This window comes from Falco naumanni, chromosome 4, assembly GCF_017639655.2.
Source record: "Falco naumanni isolate bFalNau1 chromosome 4, bFalNau1.pat, whole genome shotgun sequence".
NCBI lineage: Eukaryota > Metazoa > Chordata > Aves > Falconiformes > Falconidae > Falco > Falco naumanni.
In genome coordinates, this window is record NC_054057.1 from 37,087,843 (window position 1) to 37,101,814 (window position 13,972).

The 13,972-nt window shown below is 44.3% G+C and overlaps 2 protein-coding genes across 4 annotated transcripts; one reads left to right on the plus strand and one right to left on the minus strand.

Annotated features, from left to right (window-relative positions):
- The first annotated feature begins 169 nt into the window (after positions 1-169).
- EFCAB1 (EF-hand calcium binding domain 1) lies at positions 170-10,603 on the plus strand. 3 transcript variants are annotated; one of them, XM_040592490.1, is made up of 7 exons: positions 170-302; positions 572-727; positions 2,875-2,979; positions 4,571-4,722; positions 6,859-6,963; positions 8,789-8,858; positions 10,492-10,603. In XM_040592490.1, exons 1-6 carry the CDS (start codon positions 245-247, stop codon positions 8,837-8,839), a joined length of 627 nt encoding a protein of 208 aa, XP_040448424.1. In that variant the 5' UTR covers positions 170-244; the 3' UTR covers positions 8,840-8,858; positions 10,492-10,603. The 3 variants fall into 3 exon arrangements, with proteins under 3 accessions (XP_040448424.1, XP_040448425.1, XP_040448423.1); XM_040592491.1 differs by lacking the exon at positions 10,492-10,603 and adding an exon at positions 9,963-10,233; XM_040592489.1 differs by lacking the exon at positions 10,492-10,603 and having other exon boundaries at positions 8,789-8,986.
- On the minus strand, positions 9,041-13,885 carry RBM48 (RNA binding motif protein 48). Its single transcript, XM_040592485.1, has 5 exons — positions 13,679-13,885; positions 12,058-12,248; positions 11,782-11,927; positions 10,318-10,853; positions 9,041-9,306 (listed from the first exon to the last, which is right to left on the minus strand). The coding sequence occupies exons 1-5, from the start codon at positions 13,790-13,792 to the stop codon at positions 9,220-9,222; spliced, it is 1,074 nt and encodes a 357-aa protein (XP_040448419.1). The 5' UTR covers positions 13,793-13,885; the 3' UTR covers positions 9,041-9,219.
- Between the last annotated feature and the right edge of the window lie 87 nt (positions 13,886-13,972).

Below are 13,972 nucleotides of genomic sequence, written 5' to 3' on the forward strand. Positions count from 1 at the left end.
GCGGGATCGCACGTAGTAGGTAACATTAGCTCTTGCTTCCGGAAACATCGATTGAGGTCTGAAGTTCAGTTATTTTATTTTCTACACCCGCCGGTTGTTGTGTGTGAGGAAGGCGTCTGTCTGTTTATGCGTGACCCCCCGGAGCCGCCGAGCGGCGCGGCCCCCGGGCCCGCTGTGCCCCGCCCGGCCGCGTTGCCGGGGAGCGGCGGGGCCGGGGAGCGGCGGGGAGAGCCCGCCCGCCGCCATGAGCAGGAAGCGGCTGCAGCAGCTGGTGGAGGCGCTGGGCCGGTCCGCCCGGCACTGTGAGTGCGCGGCCGGCGGGGCGGGGGCTGCGGGGGTCGAGTGCCGCCGCCGCCTGAGGGGCGGGCGCCGCTGCCGGCCGCCTCCCGTTGTCCCGGCGCCGGGCCCTGCTCGCCCGCCGCCGCCCCCGGGGAACAGCGGGTGGGGGTGGGGGGCGGAGGGGTGGGGGTGGGGGGCGGAGGGGTGGGGGTCGGTGGCTGACCCTCGAGGTGCCCGGGCCCGGCCGCGCCAACTGACGTTACAAAATGTGCCCGTTTGTTCCGGCCGGCAGTTAATAAAGGCGAGGTGGAGTGTCTGGTCCGGCTGTTCGACGCGCTGGTGGCCGGGCCCGGCGCCCGCCCCGCCGCCGTGGGCTTTGACCGCAGCACGTTCAGGGACACCCTGCACGGCGCCTTCGGCATGACGGACGACATGATCTTGGACAGAGGTGAGACGGGGGGCGGAAAAGGGTGTGCGATCTGACTGACGTGCGGAATTAAGTTCCGTACCTCAGGATAAGTTATAAAGCAGGTATGTTTATTGCGGCACCGGGTGCAAAGGGGGTCGCTTCTCCATCTTGCACACTTGGTTGTACTCACAATGCACATTTATACAGTGAAGTTGGTTAGTTCTGCCCAAAGTCTACACCTACTAATTATTGCTTTCTCGCTTCAATTTAAAGGTACAGTTCATTAAAAATTTACTGCGCATGCTCCCCGAGCGGGGTGTTCACTCTCTTCGTGGGGGGCTATTTGAGGAAGGGGTCGTGATCTCCCACTACCACAGTTACTTTATCCTGGTGTCCTTGAGCCTTGTCACTTCAGTGGGTTTTCTTTTAGCAATTAGCACGTCCTGTCAGAAGGCTACTGGTTTTCACCCTTGCAGAGTGATTTAAAGAATCCATCCTTTAGGTCAACAGCAGAGGTCTTTGGACACTTCCCAGCTTTAGATAAAACTTAAGTATATCATTCTTCAGGTAAGTGGTACACCGTTCATCATTCAGGAGCTCAGCTACACCGGTACCAGCTGTCCCTTTGGAAGCGCAGAGCGGCCCGGCCCCAGACCTTCTCTCGCAGCCGGCGGGGCTCCTGCCTGCCTCTTAGTGCTTCTGTTACCTGTGCAACTCCTGCCTGCAGAGTTTTAGGGGTTTCACTGCGTTTTCTCACATCACTACGTTGTTGACTTGACGAACAAGCCTGGACAAACCCGTGCCGGCTCACCCTTGCCGGGACAGCAGAGGAAGAGTTGTGCTCAGGAGCTGCTGAGTGAGGGAGGGCTTCCCCCCTCCCCCCTTCTTCGTGCGGAATTATTTTCTCTTGGTTCAGCGTGGCTCACGCTGTCGTACGAGGGAGACCGGCCGTAGGGGGCAGTTGTAGTGCTGCGGCTGTCTCTGTCGCAGTTACTGCGCTGTCGCGACGGCAGAGGGCAGCACGGTGTCGCTGTCTCCCCCGGCGGCCGCAGCGGGACTGCGGGCGCCGCGCGAGGGGCAGCGGGGTCTGTGGGGCCGGGGGTCCCGGGCCGGCGTTCGGCTGGGGCGGGGGGGCTGCTGCAACGGAGGCGCCGCGGACAGCGCTGGAGGAGCCGGGAGGCGGCGGGCGGAGGTGGGAGCGTGAGGCAGACACCCCCCTCGAGGATGCGGCCGGGCCGCGAGGGCAGCTGCCCTGGGGCCGCACGGGTGGTCCCTGAGGCACAGCCGCGCAGGGGGTGCGAGCCTGCCGTGCCTCCAGCTCGGGCTGCTGAGAGCCACCCCTCGGTTCGGCGTGGCCCTCTGCGCCAGCAGGAGGGGTATTTACGTGCCGTAACGTAAAAAACCTGTTGTCGTTTTGCACGAGTCAGGTGTGTCTTGGAAGGCACCTTACATGAACACGTCATTAAAAATTATTTTAATGCTTACATGCAAGGGAGCCGATTTCAGTTCGCAAAAGCAAACCTATTGTTTTCCAGTTCCAAAATGCTTGGCTCTGTGGGTAGAGGCATGTTTGTTGCCAACTTACTAATTAACATTCAAAAATACGAATTCTTACAGATGTTAGTTGATGCTTTGAAAAACGTCTTTGATTTGTGCTACTGTATTATAGGCTGTATGAATAGTGAAGCTGCACGATTGGAAGTTGCTTATTTCAGGGAAGGGAGAAGAAAAAGATTTTGGTACATGAAAGACCGGAGAGAGTTATTTTTCTTTGTATATTTGAAATATTTATGTATCGTTTCTCAGATTACATTCTCCAAGATTTTCTGCAACAAAACCTAGTAACTGAAATCTTTTTCTGTATTGAAATATGTCTTAGCATAAGGGATATTGGTTTATTTGTTTACATCTGCATGGCAGTGCACTTCCTGTAGCTAAGTCAGGAAAGCAGCAGATCAAACAAAATATCTTATCCCGCAGGATTCTGGAGTGGAAGATCAGTAAACTGAGGGGCAAAATCTATTGTTACATTCTAGAAAGATTCAAGAAGGGTAATCATACCTCGGGTGAAAGCAGAGAAACATCTTCGGAAAAAATATTTATATTTTCGTTGAATTTAAGAAAATATTCCTTTGTTTGTGTTCCCCTATTCTATAAATTTAAAAATTATCTAATATGCTTCCCAGTGTTCCGCACTTTTGATAGAGACAACGATAGCTGCATCAGTGTGGTGGAATGGGTAGAAGGCTTATCAGTATTTCTTCGGGGGACGTTGGAAGAGAGGATTAAATGTAAGATTTATCTGTACACTTATATTTAGTAGTAGTCACTGAATTCATGCCTACTAGGTTACGCACTGCTTTTCTTTTATTTCTTATTTCTTATTATTTATTTCTTGTCATTTATTAGTTGCTCTTACAAAGTATTTGGTAATTGAAGAGTTTTCTTCTGTGTAGTTTGGTGAAACTGACTTCACAAATGGCTTCTCCAAGACAGGTTTTCTGTGTAAACTGCTGTTGTCATAGCTGCCACCTTATTTTGTTGCTTACAAAAACTAGCATTTGAACTGAAGCTTGTTCTACAGTATACAGTTTTGACAGAACGTATGTTTTTGTATTCACAAACAGAATTAGAAAGAAGTAAATGTAGCTCAGGCTACATTTGCATTTGGTTATTTTGGCCAAATAACACAGTCTGAAGCCAACCAAGCCTTGCCAGCATTCATTTACTGGCACAATGGGGGCACAGCAGCAGTTGCATTAATTCCAGCAGTTCTTCAGCTTGGAAGCATAGATGGAAAAACTGAGTCTGTAAGATGGTCATGAGAACCTCCACAGTAGTGATGGAGAAAGATGGGGGAATAAAAATAGCAGGAACTTTAGAGTTTTAAGGAATTACACAAAAAAATAAAGCAGGGCACGTGGGGGGGAAATTGTTATAGACAAAGGAGAATGACAACATGATGTTTCCATAGTTCCCCCGCTGTAGCATCAGCCATGCCTAATGCACTATATAAATTCATCTGCAAAGTGGCCTGGGATGTCACAGCACTAGGATGTGTGCCCAGGATGTAATTCAGTGTGTCAGTACAACTACAAGCAGTAAAATACACAGCCCTACTGTAAACACTATAGAATACACTAGAGCGTAGTGATACACAATGTTGTCTGTCGTAATTGTATGTCAGTAGTTTTTCACTGTAGACATCGCCTTTGTCAGAAGAAAAACAAACAAAAAACCCCCAAATAACTCTTGAGTTCCAAAATTGAAGAGTTTTGTTTGTTTGTTTAAAAGTTTTGTGAAGGATAGTAAAGTCTATTATGATCGTACATTTCTGATTCCAGGAAGGTAGAAATAATTAGACGGGGAATTAGGCAGATACTCATACTTAAAATACTCCATTACAGGGATTTTCTCTTTCCATTAATGGATACCTCAGTTGTCTTTTCCATCCTAGTACAGCTCATTCTTCCTTTTTCTTTTCTAACCCAGCTTCTGAAATATCAATGATGTTTTATAACTGCAGTGTCCTTCTGATACAGACAGCTGGTCCCTGCTGTGGTGAATTGGGCTTCTAAACCAGAACCTTGGTTCTAAATAGACAATTTTAGAGAAGATCTGCAAGTTATTATAGTTTCTGAGAACTGAAGATTATTTATTTGAGCAGAAACAGATTTTTAACTATGAAGGGTAAATAGGCAATAATTGGCTAGTATGTGTATCAAAATGTGATACATATATATTTAAGATATATATGTATGATGCGGCTCAATAGATAAGCTGTACAACATAAAATGCACATTTTCTGTCTAGATCTGTCAACAGTTTTAATGTGTACAGTACAGTTTGTATGACCTTGAAATCAATTTATCTTTTAAAAAGACTGTTTTGAGGTTTACGACCTGAATGGTGATGGATACATTTCAAGAGAGGAAATGTTTCAAATGCTGAAAAACAGCCTTCTCAAACAACCATCAGAAGAAGATCCTGATGAGGGAATTAAGGATTTGATAGACATAGTACTGAAGAAAATGGCAAGTACTTACTCCTTGTGATAATTGAGTGTCTTTCAAACTGAACCTTAGAACATTCCTATGAGATAACAAACTACGGTGTCTGATCTCCAGTGGGATTCTGAGCTATGGAAGGAGTTAGGTACTCAAGGTAAATAAGTCTCTTGAGGAAAGCCAGAAATATAATTCAGATCTAATGAGTCCCAGTCCAGTATCTTCAACTGAAACTTAATGTATTATGTGAATGTATTATAAACTTTATATATAAACTAGCATGTCTATGTGTGCATCTGCATGCCCAGTCAAAACAAATGCCCAGTCAAAAGTGGAATATTCAAAAGCGTAAGCTGCATTTATTCCAGTGTTAGGCATCTGCAGTGGCTTTATTATTAAGTATGTTTGTGTTTTATCAACTGGTTGTGAAATTTATTAATCCGATTTATGTAATCTATTAGAATAGTAACCTCAAGGTTATTAAGGTAAAGTTTGTCTTACTGTGATTAATCTAGGATATTCAGATCAGCGTTTCAACATTTCCATCAAATCAAGAAATATAACCTGCCCTCTTATAGTTCAAAAGATCTCACTTCAAACCAGGTCTTGAATCCCAACTCCTTTTGTCTAACCCATCTTTCCTGTTTTTCAAACCCACTCCTTTTGCACACCCTCAGCTGACAGTCTGTCTTGCTGAGTTACTGAGAACTCTGAGTTTAGTCTCGTGCAGAAAGCAAGCTATTTGTTCATCTTTGGAGCACCTACACACACAGCTTTCCTACAGGCTGCATCCAAAATGAATACCCTTATGTTCTGGGCAGCTGACAAGTGGGCTATGCTAGTCCAGGCACAAGCACTATGCTCTAGACATAATAAATCTTCAAATTTGTAAGAACATACTGTAAACTAACCATGTACATAATCCCGTTTCAGCTTTCCCACAAGAACTTAATAAAGCTTTGATATGTTTGAATAATTCCCAGATCTGATTTGGCTGCTGCGCAGTTGTCAGAGTAGGATAGTGCTACCTGTATCAGATAACTAAACAACTGTTAGGTATCCAAAAATGCATTTGTGGAGTCCATCGCTCAAGAGAAAATTACTCTTTGAGCAATTGCCTGTACGTACCGTGGCATTTTGACTTAAGCGTAAGTCCAGTCCCGTGATACTATTTTCATACCTTGAAGTATTTGTAAGGAATATGCTCATGCCCTGCCCTCCCTTGTGCTGAAGAGTATAAAAGGTAGAGAGTACCCAGCCACTTCTGTTTCTCTTAGGCATCCGGTGGCGGGTTTTCCTGCTCAGGAAATCTCCATCTGCGTAGCTCCTTGCCTCTGCTTTTCTGGCTGTTGGAACCTGCGCTCCCTGCATGTTCACCAGCTATGATGGTTCATTCCATGGCTTGATCTTCAAAAATGTTGATTTGGCCCTGTGCCCTGAACACTAGTCATATCTACCTGTCAATCTTCATTTTAAAGCCTTTCTTTTATCTGGTTTAAGAAAGTACTTATGCTCACCATAGCACTTGTTGGTGGTTTAGGCTACCATGTCAGTAGAAACACGAGGTTTTCAAATTGCAGAAATACTAAAAATGCAAGGATGCTTTTTCCACCCCCAGAGGAATATTCTGCTGTGCTGAGATTCTGCAGTACGAAGGAAGTGGGCTGGCATCAGCACACTCCACCGTACGCTTCTGGGTGCTGTATGTGAAAAAGACAGGGCAGGAGTGTGCCTACTATAGAACCCACGAGCGTAAAGTATTTCCAGCCTCGTGAATAGGATGTAGGTACACTCATGATGTAAATAACATATACAGAATATATCCTAACGTTTTCTCGTACTTTTAAGTCTCCTTTTAATTTATCTGAGTGCAACTGTGCTTGAGGTTTATCTGTGCAGTTTTCAGCTCAGCCTCTTCCCATGTTAAAGTTTTGCCTTCTCTGGAATTCTGTTAGGAAAGCCATACGAGATAGTTGAGCTTGCTCCACCTTTTATGCCTTAAGTAGAGGCAAATGATGCGGACCTTGCCCGAGCAGAGGACTGATGGCCCAAAGAAAATGACTTTTGCATACAAACTAAAAATAGAATCCATGTCAGTAAAATGACCTGCTAAACAAAAATACAAGTAATCATCCTTTACTGAAGAGTTCCTTTGTTTTGTAGGACTATGATCATGATGGCAAGCTTTCTTTTACGGACTTTGAAAAAGCAGTCAGAGATGAGTATCTTCTCTTAGAAGCCTTTGGACCATGTTTGCCAGACATAAAGGTACATAACATTGAGTTTAAAAAAGTGCAATATTTTCTGTACTATTGGTAAGGAGATGTAAATATTATGGTGTTAATTGTCATTATGTGGGGCCTGCTGAAGTCAACTGATAGATGCCTCACTTGGGAGATGCACATGTGTGAATTTCTGTCTACCTTTCACAGCACTGGTGTTTCCTTATACAGTACCAGAGAATTTAGGAACGCACTTTTCATCTGTCCTGGGGCAGCAATATAATGAATGATCCTCAATAAGCATCTGATCAGACTAAGAAAATGAGAGTGTTCTCTTCAATTGTTTATCTGAAAGAACTCCAGGAATACAACTTTCATTTCTTCTTTCTTCAGTGCCACTGGCAACACTTGCCATCACCTCATTTATAGACTCTTTTCTGGGAGAGGCTGGTAACTTTCTGAAAAAAATACCTTGAGTAATTTTCATCTTAGTGTGGCACTGCTGTTTTTTAACCTAACTGGCCTGTATTTATTAGAAATAAATCTAATTCAATTCAGAATATTTTAAGATGGTAATGCAGAACGTGCTTTTCCCCTCCGTGTCAAGTTCAACTGTGGAGAGCATTTGTGCTCTATATAAAGAATATTTTTTTCCTCATCCAGTAATCATTATTCTATTTGAATGGCATGTCATTTTAAAATACCGATAGTTGTGCCTTCATAGAGGTGGAAAACCAAAATTCTGAAATACAGGCAGTGCTTGCTAGAAACAGAAAAGACTGTAAGACTGCGGAGAACACCACAAATTTTTGTTTGCTGGAAACCTACGCTTTCTGCCAGCTCACCTGCCTGGCAGGCTGGAGGACAGGAAGGAAGAGCCTTGTAGAGTGATTGCAGGCTGTACTGTATCGTGTCAGCTGCAAAGCAGCCGTTTCCAAAATGCCAGACTTCTTGGCAGGCTGTCAAAAGACTTTGAAGGATTTTGGAAAACCCAGGTTAAGTACTCTGGTTTTTTACACCAGTGAAAAGGTTTTAAGAAGTTTCTGAGCAAAATTACATTCATAAATCAGTTTTCTGTCACCGTTGGTGATAAAGCAGGTACACAACTCGTGGCAAGAGGTGGGAAACTTGGCTTGTTTCTTGCTTACAGTATTCGGGCCCTCTGTTCTGTACCCTACCCAGCTTTTGCCTTTTTATGAGGCCTGTAGTTTCAGCTACCAGCTTTACAGGTAGAAAACCTGTAATGTACTAGATTTCCCAGTGGGGTTATGTTGGGGAAATTTAATTGTACCCCTTGACTCAAATTAAACACTTGTTTCTAGTTAAATGTATTTTTTAAAAATGTAATGAACAATGTATTGGACTGAGTTCTAGCACTGTAAGTGGTCCTACAAAAGTCCACAAAGATATGCCATGAGCTGATCTGTTACATGGGCTTGGACCCAGCACCAATCCTGTTGAGTGTCAGCATGGGGCACCACAGCCCGGTGATGGGCTCATCACCCCAGCACCAGTTCTGCTGCCAACAGCAGCCCTGGAGCGCTCCCCACTCCAGGACTGTTACAACGCAGTGCTGTGGATAGTTATCTCATCATCAAGGGAAATGTCACTCCTTTACTCATTCCTTCGTCACACATTACCACTGTTGAACAGCTACAATGTGAATTTCCCCTTCAGTTGTAACTTCAAATATTCTGACTAGTCTCTCGGTGATGATGTCATTAATGCTATGGAATTTACCTTTTCAAAGCTAAAAAGCAAGAGGTACCCTAAATGTAAGGACTTTCCCTGCTTACACATTTCATTTCAGCACTTTTTCTGGCCAAATTTAAATCCTTTAGTAACTGAAAATATTTTGTTTTGTTTTACAGAGCAGTATGGCATTTGAACAGAAAACTTTCCGGGATGTTCGTAAACTCTAACTCCAAGTGGAATACTGTTGTAAGAGGTTTTTTCTTCACTGTTCTTCATGGTATAGTAAAAATAGGAGCAACTTAAAACTGTTACCAAGTTTCAATAGTCCTTTACTGTAAAAGCTACTGAATAAATAGTTTACTTCTATTACTCTACCTAAATACAGTTCTTCAATGAGTTATGTAATACATTACACATTCAAAGACAAGACTGCAACAATAATTTATTATACTGGTTTGTTCATTCCAAGAAACAAATTGATACAATTTTCAACAGGGAATTACTCTGTAACGCAATATAAAATAGTTTTATTTTTTATATTAAAAAAATAAGTATTTTAATCTATAGCCTTTAAAAAAGGACTGTTGGAAGATGCTGCCAGCAGTACCTATATTCTTCTTCTCTGCTTTACAAGTGGTTTGGCTGAACTACTCTCTGGCTTTTCCACAGATGTCCTTGAAACAGAATCTGCCACCTAAATTGGGAGAAAAAATAATTTTTAGTAAACTGCAGCCACTTCTTTTTTTTATGCTGAAGTAAGGCCACGTCTCAAATCTGAGTATCAGGAGGGATGTATTACTGTAATCACACTTGTATGGAACTTTCCTGCAGAAAAAGGGGAAAAAGGTAACACCAAATGCAGCATTAAACACAAGGGACGTGAAACTTGAATGTGTTAGCAGAACCATTTTTGTATATTAACCATGGAAACTGATTTCAGATACTCAGTAATAAAGCGTTGCATATCTCCCTACCAGAGGTATTTAAAAACCGTACCAAATCTTACTTTGAAAACTCAGGTATTTCAGGAAGAGATGAGAAAGCAAAGTGTGTTCAGACACCTATTTTAGAAATGTATTTAATATAAGCAGTGACTGGAGATAAGCTCTTTCAAATCAATCAAGTTAGTCATAGTCAAGGGAGCTTTTTCGTATTATAATGTAAATGGAAAGTTACCAGGAGTGTTTGACCTGCTGACTGATTAATGTCCTCCATAAAAGGTTATAAAAAGCACTTCTACCATGCTTCTCGGCATAGAATTTGTAGTTCTGTACATCTTTTAATGCCGTAAGAAGTGTTGGAACAAAATTACATTGAACTCCAACTTTGTTATTTTTCACTCCCTTTCAGAAAACAGATGCAAGTCATGTACTTGATACTGGAGTCAGCACAACTACCTGCAAAGTTGCTGTGCCTCCCCATGTGGGGGGGTGCGGAAAAAGTGTCATTTACTAAAAATCATTTAGGACCATGCACTGACACTTATACTTGCTGAAGTGTTGTGTAAGAGGTATGGAGTAGAATTGCCTGCAATATTTTCATTATGGAAGAGTTAAATAGTAAGAACATCAGCTTCATGGCAAATAAACTGCTAAAACTAAATAAATGTTGAAGTAAATTATCTTAGGGTCTCTATTTGTATGGGTAATGAACACATAATATATGTGTTTGAAAATGAAAACATCAGAACTTTTGGAACCCATACCTCTTTCAGTTTATTTCGAATTAATGCAGCTGAAGTATTCAATGAATCATCATCCATATCCACTTTAGGTATTTCCGGTAGCTGTGGACCAATAATGACTTCAGTATTGTCCATGCTTGTTCCAATAAGGGAAAATTTGTTATCTTCTTCTCTCTTCCTCTTACGTTCTTGCAGGTGAGTTGTACGAGGCATAAACCTATCAACTCCATTATCAATCGGAACCATTCTTTGCTGCATTAAGGAAGTTGGTGGAGTGCATCCTCCTGGATGTACACTTGGAGTTAGGGATATGTTTTGACCAAAGTACCCAGAAGTTCCAGTGCAACTGTTAGCATACTGGGGAAATGTCAACAGACTCTGATTAGGATTCCCAGGTGGATACCCCGTGTGGTGGAACACCCCATGAGAATTTGTAAAGCAGGATGGATCCCAGTTACTGGCTGCACGTGATCCTGATGTACCCCACAGACAGTTGTGCTCGGAGCTCTTTGAGACTGTCTTCTTAGGCCCCTCTACTTTCTTTAACACAAAGCAGTCTTCAAAACAAAAAAAAGTAGCTTCACTATTTCACATCATTATTAGTTCTAACATGTAACAAAAAACATTTAGTAAAATTACAGAAGCAATACCAGTGGTCCTTCATTCCCAGCCACCCTTCTGCACTTCTTTTCTCTTAAGCGGCACCTTTCAAACTAGTTTTCCAGCCTAGTCCCTCTGCTGGCTTGTGAGGAAAGCCTGAGCAGAAGTATTTCAACAGTATTGAGAACACAAGGCAGATATATCTAATGCTGAAATTGGAACTGGAGTTAAAAGTCACTGATTTGCAAGGACCGGCTGTCTTGCAACATTGAAAAAACAGGTGTTCTGATGTGAAGTCAATGATTTTACTCACTTTAAAATATTCTCATGAATGAATAATTATATGAAAGTACACAAGCACAGGAAAGGAGAAGCCTGTGTTCAGCAATCTGCTTATTTCTTAGCTTGCCCAGCCTTCAGTGCTGCCTGGGAATGCTGCAGTACAGTAGCCTTTATAAACCCAGCCCACTCCTAGCATTCCTCCTGTGCCAATATGTAGGCTGGAGAATTTTTTTGATGAAGGTTCTAGTATAGTCACCTTCCTCACAAAACTGCCCCTTTAGGCATGCCTGAATAAGCTGGAACAAGGGTGAAAAGATGATCTCAAATTTCCTGCCACTGCTTTAAATTTCTGATAACATTTTGCAAAGAAAACAAGAAGAGAAGGAAGTATTTCATTATTAAAGGGTCTTAACCAAACCAAAAAGTTACTCTGAAGAAGGTACAGCCCTCTAAATACTGAAATATGTCTCCATTCTGCTGCAAACAAAATGCATCTTTAAAACAGCTACCCAAAAAGCATTTTCTTTAATGGCCATTTAAACCAAAACCCTACCCACCCCTGAAGTGAGATGTTACGATTCTATAGGAAGTTTAATTACAAACCTCTTTGATTTGTTGCTTTTGCTATGTACTTTCTTCTATCCTGCAACTTCTCCCTAGTTTCTTGGACTGTTTCAAATTCTGGAGCGTAGCACACATGCAGCAAACTACCAAAGAAACTTCGTTCGTCCATTTTTTTCTTGGCCACCCTGAAGGGAATTAAATTGTATTGGCAAAACTGAGGATTTTACTTCAACTCTCTAGAATCTTAACAGATTGTAAATAAAGAAGGTGTAGAAGATTAAGACAGCAAGAGGCAGATACTGCCCTGTCCAATACCTTGCACATTGCAGTTTCTGGAATTTTATAAGATAAACTTCAGTAAATTGCTCTGCTGGATATTCATCTAGAGCGTGGTACTCGTCAATGGCACCATATAATGCAAATTGTTCAACTAATTCCTTCATAACACCTAATGCTGGAACTCCTTGTATTAGTAAATAACGAGATTCCAAGTTGATAGTATAAACCTGGAAAAAAAAAATAAAGACGACACAAACCAAAATACAGTAATCTAAAATGCTCACATTCTTGTTTTACTGCAAAAGCAAGGAATTTCTCCGTGTTTTCTGTTGTTCCTCAAATCCTCTCAGGATGCTGAAAATCCCTCTGTGCTCTGTTTTGACTGCACTCTTGCAGGAACATTAAGTACACGGCTATCTGGGACCTCTTCATCACTGAGCAGGAACTAAACTCAAGCTTCTTACTCAAAGTAGAACACAAATTAGAGCTGATTCTTTCACACCAGGTTAGGGTACTGACATTTCCCGAGTAAAATCTCTCTCTGGCTAATGCCCTTGCAAGACTGACTAGTAGCCAGCTAATATGAGGCGGTGTCATGATAAAGAAAAAAAAAACCCACTGAAAAACCTGTCTTGTTCAGAGACAGAGGTCACACAGGTAAAACAGGGGGGAATCCACAAAAAAACCACCCAGAAGTACAACAATTCCAGATCACGTATGCGCAAAGCTAAGCTGTCTCCTTGCTCTGGTGCTCAAACAACATACATTTTTAATACAAGATACAAGAAAGATGACGAGAAACAAGGTCTTTCCCCTGCAGGTTAAAAACCAGCCACTTTTTTTCTGCTTTGTGTAATGACTGTCACATAACACAGACTCGTAAGGGAAGTTCTCTTGACAGCTCACGACATACACTGGGCAGCTAAGCTATTAAGGTCAAAGGAAGTTAATTCTTTGTTAAGAAAACCCACATTTAGACTGCATGAGTTACATGTATTTCTCAAAAACCAGAAAATGCAGGACAAAGAGAGAGCCACTAAGGAAACCAGCTCTCAAACTGCCATCACAAAAAACAGTCTCTGCAAATAGGTCGCACAAATTGTTTTTGTGACAGCGGCTTCCTCCTGCCTGCTCCTTCTCAAGCCAGCCCTAGAAGGTGCCGTTACAGCCCACCGCTGCACGTCCACAGCACCGACCAAACCCAGATCCAGCGTTCGTGCTGCTGTAACGCGAGCCCCTGCCGCGCAGCAGGCACAGCAGCGCCCTGTGCCCCCAGCCCCGCGCTCCCGCCGCCCCTCGGCCAGCGGCGACAGGCGGCCCCGCCGCTCCCGGGCACGGCCCCGCACCGCCGGGCGGACACCCCGCCCGCTACGCGCGTTCCTGAGCGACCAACTCGCACAGCGCAGGGCGGGCGGTACCCGACCCACCCGGCTCCGCTCCAGCCCTTCCCCCGGCGCCTGCTGCCAGCCGAGCCCTGCCCCGCCGCGCCGAGAACAACAACCAAAACCACCCGGGACGGGGCCGAGCACTAATGGCGGCGCGCAGGCGGCGCCACAGCCGCAGCCGGGGGCAGGCGGGGAGCCGGGCTGGCGGTCTGCCCCGCGCCCCAGGAGCCGCAGCCAACGCCCCCGGCACCGCGCGGCCCCGCCGGCCCCACCTTCACGGCGCGCGGCCTCCGCCCCTCCCGGTATTTGGCGCGCGACTCGCAGACCCCGAGCTGTGCGTGGTGCTTGCAGGCATCACCCAGCCCGCCGCTGCCACCGGCCGCCATCTTCCCATCGCCCACCGCGCCCCGCGTCAGGCCGCTCTAGCTGCTCGCCGAGAGAACAGCCAATCGGGCAACGGGCAGAACTCCCGTTGGCTGCAACTGAGGCGGATATAGACGGGGTCGGTAAACCAGACCCAGCAGCCGAAACCCTCGATAGAGAAGCCAATCAGAGGCAGAGAACGG

Coding starts and splice junctions, on each gene's coding strand:
- EFCAB1 (XM_040592490.1), top strand. CDS start 245: ATGAGCAGGAAGCGGCTGCAGCAGCTGGTGGAGGCGCTGGGCCGGTCC. Junction 728..2,874: donor CGACATGATCTTGGACAGAG/GTGAGACGGGGG, acceptor TATGCTTCCCAG/TGTTCCGCACTTTTGATAGA. Junction 2,980..4,570: donor GTTGGAAGAGAGGATTAAAT/GTAAGATTTATC, acceptor TCTTTTAAAAAG/ACTGTTTTGAGGTTTACGAC.
- RBM48 (XM_040592485.1), bottom strand. CDS start 13,792: ATGGCGGCCGGTGGCAGCGGCGGGCTGGGTGATGCCTGCAAGCACCAC. Junction 12,249..13,678: donor GGAGGCCGCGCGCCGTGAAG/GTGGGGCCGGCG, acceptor TTTTTTTTCCAG/GTTTATACTATCAACTTGGA. Junction 9,307..10,317: donor TTCGAAATAAACTGAAAGAG/GTATGGGTTCCA, acceptor CTCCCAATTTAG/GTGGCAGATTCTGTTTCAAG.